Genomic DNA, 16,992 nt, shown 5'->3' on the forward strand with positions numbered 1-16,992 from the left:
GCCACGTGGCTCGCTCAGCATGCCAGAGGGTGGGGCCGGCACAGCATGTGGTGCTGAGATCGAACCCTAGTCCCTGTGCTTGCCTAAGCAGGCTCTTAGTTCACAGAGCTACCTTGCTTGCCTCAATTGTGTGTGTGTGTGTGTGTGTGTGTGTGTGTGTGTGTGTGTATGTGTTTTTTAAACCTTACTTGTAGCACTAATTCATTTCTTTGTATTTCACTGTCAGACATTTTGAATGCAAGTCTATACTCTATGCTTCCTAGCCATTTGACAATGTATAATTCAAGTGATGTCTAAAAGTTTTACCCAGAATATGTTATTTTAGGGAGAACACAGAAAATGCCAACTCTATATGAGTATAGTAGGAAATTAGATCATTCTTGATATCAAAGTGCAAGCTCTTTCCAAAATATAATTTATTTTTTTATTTTTTTGGTGGAACTGGGGATTGAACTCAGGCCCTTGTGCTTGCCAGGGAAGCGCTTATTCTACTGAGACATCTCCCCAGCCCCAAAAATATAATTTAAAAACAAAACAAAACTACAAACCCTGCAGAAAATGGCTCAGACAGAATAGGGAAAGCCCCTCAAATCTGACTCTTGGACCTTAGTTTTAAGAATCTTGAGTTACAGGTATCAGTGAGCAAAAAGAAAATATAAACACCTAATTTATCTATATAGCAATAATACTAGTTATGGTTACTGACACCAATAGCATACATTTCCGTGCCTATATATAACTATTTTACATATAATTCTATCAGACTGACTTTGGCATAAGTTTGATTTGGTTGTAAAACTAAACTGTTGATGCAAGCTTTATGTTTATCTTTTTTTTTTGTTCACATGAAAGTGTTGTCTAGTCATAACTTTATTTATTTATTGAGACAGGTCTCGCTATGCAGTTCAACCAGCCTTGTGTTCACTTTTATGCTTTCCAGGTAGGTGCTTATGCCTCTGAGCTATCTCCTCAGCCCCTAGTCATAACTTTAAAAGGAAAAAAAATGTAATGATCCCCCCTTCTTTAAAAAAAAAAAAAAAGGAGCTAGCATTGTGCCTCTGTGGTTTCATCCGTTGAAATAATTATTCTTTAGACTGGAAATTGTGTGTTCTTATGAAACAAATTGAGAGGCTGTGAGTCAGAAGAGAAGGTACTTGGTTTGCAAGGACAGGGAAAACTGACTGGGTTGGAATTCCAGTGTTTTCACCATTTACAATTAAGAGAACTGCCTTAGCAAGCCCTTTAAGCCCTGGCCTTCACTAACTTCATCCATTAAATGGGAATAAATGTACCCAGAGTGGTTTCCAGGAGAAGTAATGCCAATGCAAAATGCCCACGTTGTATTAGATCATAAATAAATGGCACTATTTATGGTGAGGCCTTGGTGTTGCATACTAGTGGCCAAGTTGTCCTGGGCTCCTAATGCCACATAATCAAGCTGGCATGTGATTCCCGAATTCACAGGACAATTACTCTGTTGATGAGTAGCAAAAGTCTAAGACTGACAGATGCTGACATTCCAAAGGTGCCAGGGCACAGGATTTGGGCTTACGCTGTATCGTTCCTTTGATAGGCAGTACAGTGAAGCATGACTCTTGAATGGCACATTGTTAATATTTGAGGGGGCCGGTGCAGTACCTATATTGGTTTAATATTCCAGAACTAACACACCCATGGGGCAACCAGTTCGTAAAATCACCTTTTCCTTCCTGATGGCTGGCTTCCTTGTTTGTACTGTCTTTCTCTGGCTCAGTGACTACCAACAGAACGACTAATACAGCCGGCACATTTATTTTCTTCCAAGAATATGCTTTCGTGTCAGCATGACACCATCCTTCCCTGCTTCCTCTGAGAATAATGGATGCATTCTTTGAGCCGCGTCCATCGACTTTTAGAGCAAACTTTTCACGAGAGCTTAGGGCAAGGTAGTGTGGAAAAAGAAGAGGACGGAGAGTGGGACCCCTGGGTCTGGACTCCCCTCGCTATTTCCTCCTTTGGACAGCCCATCAAACCCCGCCTTGAGCGGGAGCGAGCTTTGTTCACACACAGGACAAGCGGTAACCCGTGCAACCGCAGCGAGAACGGTCTGGAGCTCACTAGAGCTCCCGGCCCGGGACGCACCGACACAGCCAGAGCACGAAGCCCGCGACTGCAGAGCGCGTGCGCAGTGCCTCCGCCGCCTCCCGCCTCGTGCGTCTCTGTTGCCAGGGGAACTGAGGACGGTGTGCTTTCCGGCGCTATTGCGACGCGTGGCAGCTGTCATGGCGGGCACTGTCTGGAACACTGACACCGGAGAGGCTGTGTATCGTTCCCGGGACCCCGTGCGCAACTTGCGCCTCCGGTAGAAGTGCTGGGGCCCCATGATTTCCTGCTCGCAGATAAAATCGAACCTAAACTTTGCGGTGTTCCTAGGCGCCCCCCCCCCCCCTTCGGCTTGCCATGCTTGCTGTTTTCCTTGCGATCTCCTTACCTCTCCGCGCACTATCTGGACCCTTGTTCGCTCACAACTTCTAAGCATACGCTCCAATCCTCTCAAGTCCTTGTTGCCCCCTAACTGCATCAGGATCCTGCGCCCCAGTACATCATTTTACTCTCAATTCCCCGGGAGAGCCTTGCGCCCCACCCACCTCTCGGTGTGCACCCAGCACCCTTGGCAACTCCACCCCTGGGTTTTGTTTCCCCAACGTTTGCTGTGTTCATCTCCCGATTGTGTACATAATATAAATTTTGGGCTTCTCTTTTCTTGACAGAGTTCATTTGCAAAGAATCACGTCAAGCAACTTTCTTCATTACCAGCCTGTTGTCCAGCCTGGAAAGGACCTTATAGGCTTGGGCACTTTTACGCCTCATCCAGTTGCCAGTGGGTGTTACCGTGGTGATGCGGCCCCTTGGGGATTCGGGAAAGGGGCTGGGGCTCCAGGCTTGTGATCGTAATAGAAACCTGCACCTTCTTATGAGGAACAGAAGGCTTAAAGAGGCTGAGTTAGTCCCTTGATTAGTGTCACACAGTTGGTAAATGTTGAGCCCGTCACACAGTTGGTAAATGTTGAGCCCAGAGGTCAAGTTTTGGATCCAGGAAGTCTTTACTACTACATTGCATTATATTTAGAAATTGAATAAGACTGATTTCTGCCCTCCCAATATGGATTCGATCAACTGTGTTCCTGTGATTTTCCTTGCCTGGAAGGCCAAAGAGTGAAGGAGAGGGGACAGGGTGCTTACCTGTCACTAGTCTTCTGCTTTTGTTGTTTTTATCTTTATTCAGAAAGGAAATGGTCCTGGCTTTACTGGGCATAGTGGTGTACAAAGCAACTGAAGGAATAATTAAGACTCTGTCACAAAATTTCTAAAGGAGGTAGCCTGGGGATATAGTTCAGTGTGAAGGCCCTGTGTTTAATTCCCAGAAAAGAAAAGCTCCTGGGTAAGAATGTGGGCTGGTGAACTCTAAAGCATGTGTCTTTACAAAAGGCATGCTCAGCTAGAAGCATATTAGATTTTGTGCTTTAAAAACACATTTATTTACTTCCACTGTCTTCTAATGCTTGGTCTCCTAAGTGACAAGGTTTATGATTCTATATATGAATTTAGAAAAAGTCAGATAAAAAAGCCAGGGCTCTTATGTAGCAAATGCAGTCAATTAGGATTGAAGAAGGACTAGCTCTTCAGCCTGTACTGAATTTCAGTTCCTGATACTGAATTTGATAAGATATTTCCTGGAAGGCAGTACTGCCTTTTATTCACATTAAAGCAGTGAGTAAGACTTGAGTCCTAGTCTTGGCTTCTGTTCATACTAACCAGAATGTATCCACAACTTTTGTGGCCTTTTTCTAGATTGAGTGCTTACTAAACCACTGAAACCTGAGTTTTATAACAAATACAAGAGTAGGGACTTTGGTTATCACCACCCACAGAGCGAGAAGTGCTGGGTTTTTAAAAAATTTTAAAACTATTTATTTATGTGTAACAGGGTCTCACTACGCAGCTCAGACTCATAATGATCCTCCTCTCTCAGCCTCAGTAGTGCTGGGATTACAGGTGTGCACCACCACATCTGGTTTTGGTGTCCAGCACAGAGTGCCTGGGATTCCAGGGCTGGCACAATATGCGGTACCGGGGATTGAACTTGAGTCCTTGCACTTGCCAGGCAGGAACTTAGACTGCTGAGCTATCTCTCCTAGCCTCTAGTGTTGGTTTATGTCAAGTTTTTGACTCACTTTGTGTTGTCTTTGGAGGTGGACACCGCCCAGATGAAGAGGAAGAGGAAGAGGTTGAGATTGGGTGGCAGGAGAAGCTCTTTAGCCAGGTAAGACAGTGCCTTCTCAGACTGTTTCTACCTGGTGCACCTGCCCTGTTGCCAGCCTCAGACGGATTTCCAGAGCTCTTCTAGTGGTTTATACTTTCCCCTGTTGTGTTCATGGGGGCAGTGTAACTTAATGACCGCCATGACTCAGTCTTACGATCCTGGCTCATCACATCTGATTTCTGGGCTGTATGCCATCTATAACAGCCCCATTGGATGTGCCCATCACTCTGACTCCCTTTAGCTGTAAAGTTCTTGTATCCCCTGCCCTCCATTATTTACATAACTAAAATTTGCTTATGAAAATACGTTCAATAGCATCAGTTTTGTAGAAGGGATTTGACTGAATGAAGAAGGGGTCGGTGTGGTCTCAGTAGATCTGTTTCCTTGTGGTGACCTCAGTTTGAAGTGGATCTGTACCAAAATGAAGCAGCCTGTCAGAGTCCCCTGGACTATCAGTACCGCCAAGAGATCTTAAAGCTGGAGAGTTCTGGTGGCAGGAAGAACCGACGAATCTTCACCTACACTGACTCCGACAGATACACCAACTTGGAGGAGGTATTGTTCTTTCCAAGGTGCCATAGCTTCCTTCTTCTTTGCCTCTCCTAGTTTTCCCATCTCACTGGTTCTGTGCATTACACTGGAAGTGTGAAGGAGGGACAGATGACCTGTCTAGAAACTTCTGTGAGCTGCCTGTAGGCAGCCAGGTTAGAGGAGGTTGGGCCTGGGTAGTCTGGCAGCTGCTCTTTGCTTGGCCTGCTGGAAATCCCAGGGGAGCCAAAAGTGTGCAAAATGCTAAGGAAGGTGTATAGTCTGGAACAATCTAGATAAAATTCAGCCAAAACTTTGAATGTGGGGGTTTGAAAAGGAGTATAGTTCAGCCAGGGGAATGTCTTTTATCCTCAATTTACCTATGTTCACATTCCCCTTTGGACTTGCTTTATGTTTTCTTCAGCCATTGTATATGTTCTCTCTTTGCAGTGAGATTTTAAACTTGAGTATAGAGCCCATATTATTAGATTTTGTTTGTCTGCCATCTTATAGATCTTTGTAGAGAGGCGATACTCAGTGCATGTTTTTGAAAGTTTGGCATACTTTCTTTAGAAACGTTTTGGGCTGGTAGCATATAAAATTTTAGTTCTGTGTTTTAGAAAAACAAATAAAAATACAGTTAGTGTTCATTTGCCCTTGTGAGAATTTTCCACAGAATATTCCATTTGGGACTTTCCTACTTACCTAGCTAATGTCAATATCAACAGGCAGGCTAACCCAACTTTATGTAGGGTTATGGCCGGAGACCACAGACCGATTTTAATATTTGTATAAAGAACTCCTTCCTAGACTGCTAGGGCAAACTGAGACATAATAGGAGTCCTCTTTGGGCTGTTTGTCTGTCTTTCCCTCCAGCAGCCTGTGTAACTTTGGTATGGCCATACCTGTTAGATTCCAGAAGGGAGACTTTCCTTCAGCTGCTTGGCGCCATGTGGCCCTGACCATGAAGATGGCTTTCACAAGACTGTTGTCTTTTCCTAGCACTGTCAGAGAATGACCACCGCAGACAACGAGGTGCCCTCATTTTTGGTCGAGCGAATGGCAAATGTTAGGCGGAGAAGGCAGGACAGGCGAGGAACGTGAGTTGAAACTGGGGGGTGGCAGGAGGATTTATGGCTCTCCCACACAGTGCCCCCACTGAGTCAGTGTCTTCTTCTGCTGTGGACCACCACAGAGGGGTGTTCCCCTAGGCCAGTGGTGGTGAACCAGTGGCATGCATGCTACAGTGGGCTATTGTTACCATAGACAGCTCAACAAGGTTCACCATCACTGCCTAGGCTCCCCTGCAGACTCTGCTGGGGGTTCCAGGGAAGTGACCTTTCTTGTGGTCTCCTCCCAGGGAGGGTGGCATCCTCAAGTCACGCATTGTCACCTGGGAACCTTCAGAAGAGTTCATCAGGAGCAACCATGTCCTTAACACCCCTCTTCAGACAATGTACATCATGGCAGACCTGGGGCCCTACGGAAAGTAAGTGAAGCTTCTCACTGCCAGCTCAGACCCTCCTCCCCTTCTGTCACCTTCCTGTTATAGTCATCAGGGGTCTGAGAAGGGAAGGAGGGTCTTCTTCACTATACTCAGAAGTTTTTTTTTTTTTTTTGTTTGTTCATCATTTTGAGTCAAGATCTCACTATGCAATTCAGGCTTATATTGTAGCCCAGGCAGGTCTTGAACTTATAATGATCCTCCTGGATCAGTCTCCCGAGTACTGGGATTACAGGCATATACCACCACATGCAGCCAAGAAGTGTTTCACCACAATCGCTCCCCAATAGTTCCTCCTCTGGCCCCCTGCTGAAGTGGGTTGCCTTTCTCTTTTCCTGAAGGTGGCCCTAGCAATCCTAAAACGTGGTGTTGATTTTCTGCTTCCTAGGCTTGGCTATAAGACCTATGAACATGTGCTCTGTATTCTGAAAGTAGACAGCAATGGTGTGATCACAATAAAACCTGACTTCTCTGGCCTCAAAGGACCCTACAGGTGAGGAGAGGAAAAAAATGGGTGGAAGGGGTGGAGAGCGGCATTCCTTCCTGGGATGTCCTTCTTGTCCCTAGTTGAGGAGAGTCCCAAAAACGCCTTCTGTTCCACCTTTTGTTTTTCCTATTGTACCTTTCAAATTTTATCTGCTCTTTCAGATTCTGACAATATGATGTCTATACATGTGGGTCTGATTTATTTCATTTACCAGTATGGAAAATGCATTTACCTACAAAAGTCTTGAGTTTATCTTTTTTAAATAGCCAAGTAATAACTCCATTATGTAAAAACACCACATCTTTTTTTATCCATTCCTGAGTTGATGGGCATTTGGGTTGTTTCCAAGATTTAGCTGTGACAAATTGTGCTGCTATAAACATGTGCACACATAAATCACTGTATCATAATGTTTTCAGTTCATTTGGAAAAATACCTAGGAGGGAAATAGCTGGCTTGAATGGGACCTCCAATCATAGCTTTTTGAGGAATTTCCACACTGATTTCCATAGTGGCTGTACAGTCTGCACTCCCACCAACAATGGAGAAGGGTTCTTTTTTTCCCACAGCCTCTCCAGCATTTGTTATCGGTTGACTTCTTGATGTTAGCCATTCTTTCGGAGTGTTACAACCTTTAAATTGCCAGGCTATGGTACCTATTCTCTACCGGGTCATAGTCCCTTAGGAAACAGAAAATATGCAGCCATTTTTTAAGGGGCCACTTCAGCCACAGCTGAGTTAAGAGCAAATGATCCTCTGCACGGTTGAATGTTGGGACTGCACGGGGCCGGGTGAGCTCAGCCAGGCTGGGGGACTCTTATTTATCCCTTTGTCTGAGGTAACAGAACTCTAAGTGAGACATTGCCAGGACCAACCTGCCCATTTTCCGGATGATAGAACTGCTTACTAAAGGTCTCACTGTGACTTGGAGGTGGAAATGGGCCAGCCTTATACTCTTTGAGTCTATAATCCGAGTCACCTTCCTGATTTGCCACTGTTTCTCCCTCCTGATCACCTTTATGGCCACCTTCGTCAGGTGACCTGCATAGCCCCTAACAGGTCATCTGGGCTGGATCTGGTGGACCCTCTGTTACCCTCAGAGGCGGTTCTTTTGTGGCTTTGACCTTGCAGAATCGAGACCGAGGGTGAGAAGCAAGAGCTGTGGAAGTACACGGTGGACAACGCATCCTCCCTCGCGCGGCCAGAGGAGGAGGAGCGGGAGCAGCGCATGTTCAAGGATGTAAGAGCCAGCGTCGCACAGGGGAGGCCGCGCGTGCGCGGGAGCCGAGCCCACCCCTGAGGCTGCTGCCCGCAGGTGCGGGGCAAGCACCTGCCGCTCCCGGCCCTGCTCCGAGCAGAAGGGCGTAGCTGACAGATCTCGCAGAAGCTTTTCCTCCTGTTGTGACATATAATACTGGTGGCCATTTATTGGACACTTAGCGTGGTCTCTGCAGGGTACTTCACAAACATTTCGCGATCGTTCTTCAAGGTGGGCACTTCTTTATAAATGTGGTACTGCAGATTGAACCCAGAGCTTTATGCTTTCTAGGCACGTCCTCAACCCCCGAGCTGCATTCCTAGCCCTTTTTATTTTTAGTTTTTGGTGTGAGATAGGGTCTGGCTAAGTTGCTGAGGCTGGCGAGCCTCCTGTGAGGCAAGCGTTTTTATTACCATTTTAAAAAGAGCCAGGATTCAATCCCAGAAGAGTGGACTCCAGAGTCCCTGTGTCCTGCGTTCTCCTGATCATCATTGTCACTGGAGACCGAATCTAAGGCCGTCATACTGCGCATCCTCAGCCCGTTTGTAATATTTTGTTTTGTTTTCTTGTTTATATTTTACTTTGCTAAGTTGAATTGAGATTGATCCTCCTGCCACAGCCTGCCAGAGTGCTGAGATTACAGAATTGTGCCACCTCCACGTTCATCTTGTGCATCACATTAAAATGTGAGTGGTTGGCCGGGTAGAGTGGTGCACGATTGTAATCCCAGGACTCAGGAGGCTAAGGCAGGAGGATTACTGTGAGTTCGAGGCCTGCCTGGGCTCCAAAGTGAGTTCAAAGCCAGCCTGAACTGCATGGCGAGACCCTGTCTCAAAAAGACAAAATAAATAAATAAATACATAAATAAAATGTGAGTGGCTGGGGTGGTTAGGCCTCTAGCTCTCCCTGGCCTTCCCATTACTGCTGCTTCTTCCTACTCAGAGATGAACCCTGGTCTCCTTGGGCTACATCTGTATTTTATTTTCTAAGTTTATTGTGATAAAGTTGTTGTTTTAAAATATTTATATATAATATATATGTAGTTTATATATATAGTGTTCATAGAGAATTTGTACATGCACATAAAATGTCTTTATTTTCCTTTTTTCTGTCTTTATTCTATTTTCCTTGTTGCCCTCCCCTCCCCTTCAAACCTTCTTTCCCCTCTTATTTACAAAAGCCTTGTTTCCATCTGTTCTTTTTTCTATTCTGTTCCTCCCCTCCCACCTCCTCCTCCATTTGAACACTTTCTTCCTATTTCCCGATCTCTATCATTCATTTTAGTCCCTACTTACCCTTTCAATTTCTCACACAAGAGAAACAATATGATATTTGAACATGCTTATCCAATTTATTTCACTTAGAAGTACAGTCTCAAGGTATATCCATTTACCTAAAAATGTCTCAAGTTTATCCTTCTTTTTAATTTTTCAAAATCTTTTATTTATTTATTTGGTACAGGGTCTCACTATGCTGCTCAGACTCATAGTGATCCTCCTGTCTCAGCCTTCCCAGTGCTGGCATTACAGGAGTGCACCACCACACCTGCTTTTCAGTGGCTGGCTTGGCTCAGGGCTAGGCTCGGCATGCAGTACTGGGGATTGAACTTGGGTCCTTGCACTTGCCAGGCTGACGCTTAGACCACCAAGCTATCTCCCCAGCCCAAGTTTATCCTTCTTTACGGCAGAGTAGTACTCCAGTGTATATAAAACGCACATTTTTCTTCAATCATTCATCCATTGGTGGGCAAGATTCACCTATTAAAAAATTGTGCTGCTAGGGCTGGGGAGATAGTTCAGTAGTCTAAGTGCCTGCCTGGCAAGTGCAAGGATGCGGGTTTGATCCTGGTACTGCATGCCATGCTGGCCCTGCGCTGAGCTGGCCAGCGAAACAGAGTGTGGTGGTGCATGCCTGTAATCTCAGTGCTGGGGAGGCTGACAGAAAAATCACTGCAAGTCTGAGCTGTGTAGCAAGACCATGTATCAAATCAAATTAAAGATTTTTAAAAACAAGTGTGCTGCTGTAAACATAGGTGAGCGTGTATTGTTGTGATTTGAGGCTTTTAACGCTTTCAAAAAGACAGCTGGATCAAGTGAAAGCTCTGGCTTGAGTTTTTTGAGAAATTTGGGCAGCATCCTGAGGGCTGATCTCCTCTGTTTCCTCAGCTTTATGGCCGGCACAAGGAGTATCTCAGCAGCCTCGTGGGCACGGACTTTGAGATGGTGGGTAGTAGTTGGCTTCCTGCCGCCCGCTTAGCCAGAGCGTTCTGACTTGGGATGAGCGGTAGTGCCCGTCTCTTCAAGGCTGCCCAGACAGACTGCAGTCGGAAAGGGCAGCTGCAGAGTAGCATAGAGCTTAGAGTCCTGCTTTTGTGTCGTAACATGTGGTGTATGATGGAGAACCGTTCCCACGTGGAGAAGGGTCTGAAAGGGTGTGCTCGAGCTGCGGCAGCTTGCTCTGGGGAGGCGGGATTTGGAGCTTAGAGATGGGTGCTGGGTGGAGAGAAGACTGTGTCAGGGGCTTTCACTTTTTATTCCCCAAATGTAAGTGGTCGTGATTTTCTATTAATGATGCTACTCTTTTCATACATGACTTTCTTTTTTTTTTTTTTTGAACCGGGGATTGAACTCAGGCCCTTACGCTTGCCAGGGAAGCACTTTATTCCACTGAGCCATCTCCCCGGCCCCTAATTTTTCTTTTTCTTTTTTTTTTTATGACTTTCTAATAAACTGAAAAATTAACATAAAGATGATGTAGAGATTTTTTCCAAAATGCCCCATAGAAAGAAAATGGGATTTATGTCTTCTTATCAAATAGTTTGGCTCATTTTTGTTGTTCTTTCAGGACTGGGATTAAACTGAGGACCTTTATTCTGTGCTACATCCCAAACCTGTTTTATTTATCTTTAATTTTTTTTTTTCTTGTGGTACCAGGGATTGAATTCAGGACCTTGGGCTTGCCAGGCAAGCACTTATTCTACTGAGCTATCTCCCCCGGCCCTATCTTTAAATTTTTTGACACAGAGTCTTTCTAAGTTGCCCAGGCTGGGTTAGAACTTGTGAGCGCCCTGCCCTAGCCTCCCGGAGTGCTGGGATCACAGGTGTGCACCACTATGCCTGGCTAATATTTTGAATCTTAACAACAAAAACCAAACCAAACAGTGTAGGTCTGTTACTTTGGCGTCCTGTTCCGTGTCTTCCCTTAGGCCAGGAGTTTTATTTCTAGATCTGCAAACAAGGGTGGAACTGACCATGTGTTTTCTCCTGTTCCTAAAGTATTAACTTATTTTCATATTGTGTAAGTAGCAGATAATCACATTAAAAAGTTGGATGAGACAAATACACAACTAATTAAAAAAGAAAACCCTTACATTCTTGGTCTCAGCCATGTAAAGGGTTTAGGGTCCACTGCACTCTGAAGGGTGCTGTAGTTGCTTCCTTTGGTTATTTTTCAGACTACATTGCCTTCTGTCCATGTAAATTGTGTGCTTTCCTGCTGTAGATTTATAGATGAAGGACGCAGTCCTGTGCTGAAGAGTTAGGGCGGGTAGAAAGTGCCACAGTGTAGCCCGGGGCCCAGCCTCCTGCGTCAGATCTTCAGCAGGAGGGGTGACCTGTGGTGGGGCTGAGGAGAATTGCAGACTCCCTCCCAGTCTCCTGATCTTTCCCCACTTCTCTTCACCTTAGACGGCCCCAGGTGCCCTCCGGCTCTTTGTAAATGGAGAGGTAGGTAAGTGTCTTGCCAGACAGATCTCTTCATGCATGGGTGAGAGACATAAAGCTGTAACCTACCACCCCCTGGGTTATGCCCCAGCTTGGTCTGTCTGTGGTATGGGCAACTTAGGATGAGTTTGTCCTGGAAATGTAGCCCACAGCTGACTTGTTTCCAGAGCGTACAGGCCCCTCAGGACTGGGCTGGGTACTGGGGATTAGGAGTATAAGCTAAAATAATGCATTTTCTCTTTTAGTTTCAGCCCAAGGCTATGAGTATGACAATCTCTATGTCCATTTCTTTGTGGAATTGCCAGCTGCTAGTAAGTAATATTCTTTTATTAGGTCTCTCCTTTTATCCCCATTCAGCTGTTCTAGAGGCTTCAGGCAGCCTTTCACCCGGCTTCTCAATGGAAGCTGATACTGTTCTTTTTAAGGACGGGGGTGGGACTGGTCAGGCACCTTGGCAGATTGTTTCCTTTCTGTTGACCTTAAACTGCGCATCTCCAAGGCTGAGCCTGGGCCCCTGTTACTCTCTCCTCTTCTTCATAGGCAGTCACACCCCTCCCACGGCTTAATTTTCATCTGTGTAACTCAGACTCCCAGATTCCTCTCTAGCCTTTGTCTCTTCCCTAACTCCAGATTTATATCCAGTTACCTCTTTGCCATTTCTGGTGAATTTCATGACCAAGACCATGACTGCCCTCCCTCAAACCTCTCTTCCCTGGTCTTCCCCATCCTAGCAAAATGGCAGTCATCCACTTAGTTGCAGATGCCGAAACCCACCTGTAATTGCTTGCTTTCTGTAGCTCCCTACAGCCAGTTAGGCCATCATTTCTTGCCTGGATGAAAACATTAAGTTTCTGACAGCCTCTAGCTTCCTGTGTTGCCCCGCATGGCAGCTTCTTGGCCTCACACTCATAGCCACATTGTGTTATTAAAAATGCTACACTGTTTTGTCTTGTTTAAGCTGCAAACTCCAATGGCTTCCCCTCCCACTGAGCATAAGCTCTGAACCCCACACCCTGAGTAAGCTGGTTCCTGCTTCTCTCTCCCCTACAGCATTGCAGTTATTCTTCCTGCTGGTGACACGGCCAGTGCCATTCCTACCTTAGGCCTTTACAGGACCGTTCAGAGACCCTTTCCTCCATATCTTTGCTTGGCTGGTTCCTTTTCAGTTTAGACCTCAGCTTGTGTCATCCCTTAGAGGCCCCACTCTGAGGCTTAAGCCAGAGTCCCTTCACCTGGTTCTGTATTTAGTGCCACTTGCTGCCACCTGATAGTCTCCTATGGCTCTGCGTCTCTCCTTCCATGTACACTCTAGTGTGTGAGCTTCCTAGGAGACAGGACTCTTTCGTATCTAGTCACCAAGACATCCCCAAGTCATATTAGCAAGAAGCAGACATTCAGGAACTGATTGATCAAGATGTGACTCATTTATGAATGAGTGAATGAATAAATGAATGAAGGAACTTCGTATTTTTCTCCATGGCTTAGCCCCTGCCCAGGTGAACTAACTGTATCTGGTATCTGACTTTCAGACTGGTCGAGCCCAGAATTCCAGCAGCTCTCAGGAGTAACTCAGACCTGTGCCACAAAGTCCGTGGGAATGGTATGGAGGATGAGGGCTCCCTGAAGAGAATGAGCGTCTGTTGCTAGGGTGGCATCTGAAGCTCAGGTCAATAGCTGCGCACTCTGGGAAGGAGCCCAACGTGGGCCTGACTCTTCTGGGTGGGCTCTGGAGGGGCCACCTGGACCAGGGGCCTCCTTCAGTCTTCTTGAGAGTGGTGGCAGCTTGTGTTTGGCTGTCTCTTGGACTCAGCCTCTTGTTTCCCATCAGCATGATAATTTTTATTTCTCCTGTGTGAAAGTGACCCTGTCATTTTTTAGCCACAGGAATAATAGATTTCAAGTAAGGCCTGGCCCACTTTCTGACCTTGAATATAAAGTGACATTCCTCTTTTTCAGGACAAGGTAGCTTACTTCTCCTACCCATTCACATTGGAAGCATTCTTTCTCCATGAGGACGAATCAGCAGGTACGTAGGACAGCAGCTGATCCTGGGCCTCCATTCTCCACAGCCCGTGGCCTGCATTGGCCAAGGCTTCCTGTGACCTGGGTGCTTCTCTCCCTTGTTCTCAGATTCCCTCCCGGAGTGGCCTGTGCTCTACTGTGAGGTCCGCTCCCTGGACTTCTGGCAGAGGTACCGTGTAGAAGGCTACGGGGCTGTGGTGCTGCCTGCCACCCCAGGTAACCTCTTGTCCCTGTCCTTCAAATGACCCACTTATCTTTGTCCTAGGAATGAGACTGAACTTCCCAGATATAAATGCTTCTGGTGAAAAGTAGGGATAATTTGGGATTAGAAGAATTTAACTTAAGATGCCTTGTTCTTTTGAAGAATTTCTCCCTGCTCCATTAGAGACAAATAATGAAAATTAGGTGTGACTTTGTACTTGACCTGCTGAAACAGGCAACCCGATGGTCTCTGTCATGTGCTTTCTGTCCCTCTGACTGGATTTATGACCTTGCAAGAGAACCTGTATGATAGATAATTGAGTTCTTGGAAGATGTGGACTGATTGAACCACTATTCACCTAGAAATAAAAGCATCAGCCTCTTGCTGAGTGCCTGGCCTTGTGCTAAACGCTTCTCATCTAATTCTTCAACCATCCTGTGAGGTAGAGGTAGGTTGAGGAGAAAGAGGCTCAGGGAAGTTGGAATTCTTATTCCAGGTGATCCCTGGAAGAACTGAGATTTAAAGTTCTATCTGACTGGCTTCCAAACAAGTGTTCTGAACCACCAGGGTTACTTTCCCCGGAGTGGTCATTGCTGAGGACTCAGTGAGGGGCTATGTGCCCCTTGCAGCCTCAGCCCTGTTCTCCTCTCCCCTTGCACAGGCTCACACACCCTGACGGTGTCCACGTGGAGGCCTATGGAGCTGGGCCCTGTGGCTGAGCTGAGGAGGTTCTTCATTGGCGGCTCTCTGGAGCTGGAGGACCTGACCTACGTGCGGATACCAAGCACTTTCAAGGTGACTCGTGTCTGGGACGGCTTCATGCTGGGATCTTTGTTTCTGTTCTATTCCACAGAGGGTGGGTTCTGGGTTGAGGCCTCTCCCTTTGTTGACTACCTCAGTGTTCTTAAGCTGCTTTCCTTTATGGCTGCAGCTAGAAGTCATAGCCACATTTTGAAGCAGGTACAACTATTCACACTGCCATCCTAGGAGATCTCTTGAAAATACTGTACTTAGAGATTCTCCTTAGCACCCCTTGGAATGTCTCACCCCTTCTTCCTTTACTGAAGGCCTCAGTAATCACATGCAGGGAGGATTTGCAGGAAGCTTGTAGCCTGCTTTTTCCTAGATGAGGTTGGAATGTCCCTGAGTTACAGTTGGGAGCCCCGGGGGGCCTGATGCTACTGCTCTCCCTCAAGAATGGAATGAGAAAAAAAGAAAAAAAAAAAAAAAAGAATGGAATGAGAGGGACTGGCAAGATAGCTCAGCAGACTAAGCACCTGCTTAGGCAAGTGCAGGGTCCAGGGTTTGGTCCCCTGCACCAATGCTGTGTTGGCCCTGCCCCAGGGTGCACTGAGCCAGCCACCAAAACTTGACATGGTGGCGCACACCTGTAATCCCAGAGCTGGGGAGGCTGAAAACAGGAGGATCACTACGAGTCTGAGCTGCGTAGTGAGACCTTGCATCAAATACATAAAGAAAAAAAGAATGGAGTAAGAATGGCGGCAGCTAGGCCAGCCACCATGGGGCGAGGCACCACCTGGGGTCCAGAGAAGGCAGAACCTGATGCTGTCTCCTCTGATGCCCTAGGGGGAGCGCCTCAGCCGCTTTGGACTCCGCACAGAGACCACAGGCAGTGTCACCTTCCGCCTGCACTGTCTGCAGCAGTCCAGGTGAATTGTCCCAGTCCTCTGCCTTGGCCTCTTTAACACTAAGGGCCAAAGAGCAGCCATGACCATGGGATGGGCTTCCCCGTAGGGCCTTCATGGAATCGAGCTCCCTGCGGAAAAGGATGCGGAGTGTGTTAGACCGCTTGGAAGGATTCAGCCAGCAGAGCTCTGTTCACAATGTGTTGGGTAAGCTCCCCTGAGCAGCTGGCCACCCAGGACCACGTTCTTCTCTGCACTATAGCAGCGGGTTACACAGCAGCATCTTTTTCCCTTGCAGAGGCTTTCCATCGAGCCCGGCGCCGCATGCAGGAAGCCCGCGACAGCCTCCCCCAGGACCTAGTGAGCCCCCCGAGGACATTGGTCTCCTAGCTGTCTTTGGCCCTGGCCTGTGGTACAAGAGGGCAAAACAAAGGATGACAGGTTTGTGCCCTCCTAGCTCTTTGTCTTTCTTCTCAAAGACCACATTGGCTTGCTAAGGAACAGACACACTGGAAATTGCCAGGCTGGCCCCTCTGTTGGACTGTCAGCAGGGTCTTCTTCCTGTCATGTGGGAGCAAAGCCAGAGATCCTATGGCCTTGCGTGGTCCCTCTTCATAGTTCAGCTACTATAATGAGTGGTACAGCAAGGCAGGACTTTGGCTCTAAAACTGATTTCACAGATGGACCCCTGACTGGCCTGTCCTTGATGCAGCCTCTCCTGGCTTGTCTCAGTCTCAGTTGCAGAAAGCTGCTTGTTTCACAGCCTTTAAAAATAGAACATGCAGCTGGGTGTGGTGGCATACACCTGTAATCCCAGGGCTCGGGAGGCTGAGGCCGGAGGATTGCTGTGAATTTGAGGCCAGCCTGGGCTATCAAGTGAGTTCAAGGCCTGTTTGAACTGCATAGTAAAACTCTGTTTCAAAAAATTAAAAGAAGAAGAGGAAGAGGAAGAGGAAGAAGAAGAAGAAGAAGAAGAAGAAGAAGAAGAAGAACAACAACAACAACAACAACAACAACAACAACAACAACAACAACTTGCCCTCTTCTAAGAAAGGAGGAGCATAAGAGACCGTGGCCTGTGAGTGGTAGCCCCGACTTTCAGGGCAGCCTCCTTCTACTGATGAGTGCTGGCTGAATTTGACAGAGGACTTATTTCTGAGATGAAAGGAGGTGAAGGTAAATCTCAGTTCTTTTTTCTCAGCTGTCCAGTATCATTTTCTGTGGGGTTTTTTTTGCACATAAATCTATTTATATATTGACACATTCTGTGGACTGTTTCTCTGCTCAGGTTGCTGGCCTGGCTCAGGTACCTCTTAATGT

At 46.7% G+C, this 16,992-nt stretch overlaps 1 protein-coding gene and 1 pseudogene across 1 annotated transcript; one reads left to right on the plus strand and one right to left on the minus strand.

Annotated features, from left to right (window-relative positions):
• Positions 1–2,263, minus strand: part of LOC101577009 — a 12,504-nt pseudogene extending 10,241 nt beyond the window's left edge.
• On the plus strand, positions 2,199–16,472 carry Mks1 (Meckel syndrome, type 1). The gene is made up of 18 exons (XM_004645260.2): positions 2,199–2,341; positions 2,751–2,860; positions 4,233–4,303; positions 4,703–4,858; positions 5,834–5,931; positions 6,192–6,320; positions 6,724–6,828; positions 7,954–8,062; positions 10,246–10,302; positions 11,767–11,809; positions 12,048–12,113; positions 13,332–13,402; positions 13,759–13,828; positions 13,933–14,040; positions 14,688–14,821; positions 15,614–15,696; positions 15,782–15,879; positions 15,971–16,472. Exons 1-18 carry the CDS (start codon positions 2,262–2,264, stop codon positions 16,060–16,062), a joined length of 1,680 nt encoding a protein of 559 aa, XP_004645317.1. The 5' UTR covers positions 2,199–2,261; the 3' UTR covers positions 16,063–16,472.
• Positions 16,473–16,992: the final 520 nt, after the last annotated feature.

This window comes from Octodon degus, unplaced genomic scaffold (genome assembly GCF_000260255.1).
Source record: "Octodon degus isolate 3935 unplaced genomic scaffold, OctDeg1.0 scaffold00222, whole genome shotgun sequence".
Lineage (NCBI taxonomy): Eukaryota > Metazoa > Chordata > Mammalia > Rodentia > Octodontidae > Octodon > Octodon degus.

What these genes read in the sequence shown, in the direction of transcription:
- Mks1 (XM_004645260.2), top strand. Translation starts at nt 2,262, where the DNA reads ATGGCGGGCACTGTCTGGAACACTGACACCGGAGAGGCTGTGTATCGT. An exon ending in GACCTGGGGCCCTACGGAAA is followed by an intron (nt 6,321 to 6,723) that starts GTAAGTGAAGCT and finishes TCTGCTTCCTAG; the next exon opens with GCTTGGCTATAAGACCTATG. An exon ending in GGCCTCAAAGGACCCTACAG is followed by an intron (nt 6,829 to 7,953) that starts GTGAGGAGAGGA and finishes TTGACCTTGCAG; the next exon opens with AATCGAGACCGAGGGTGAGA.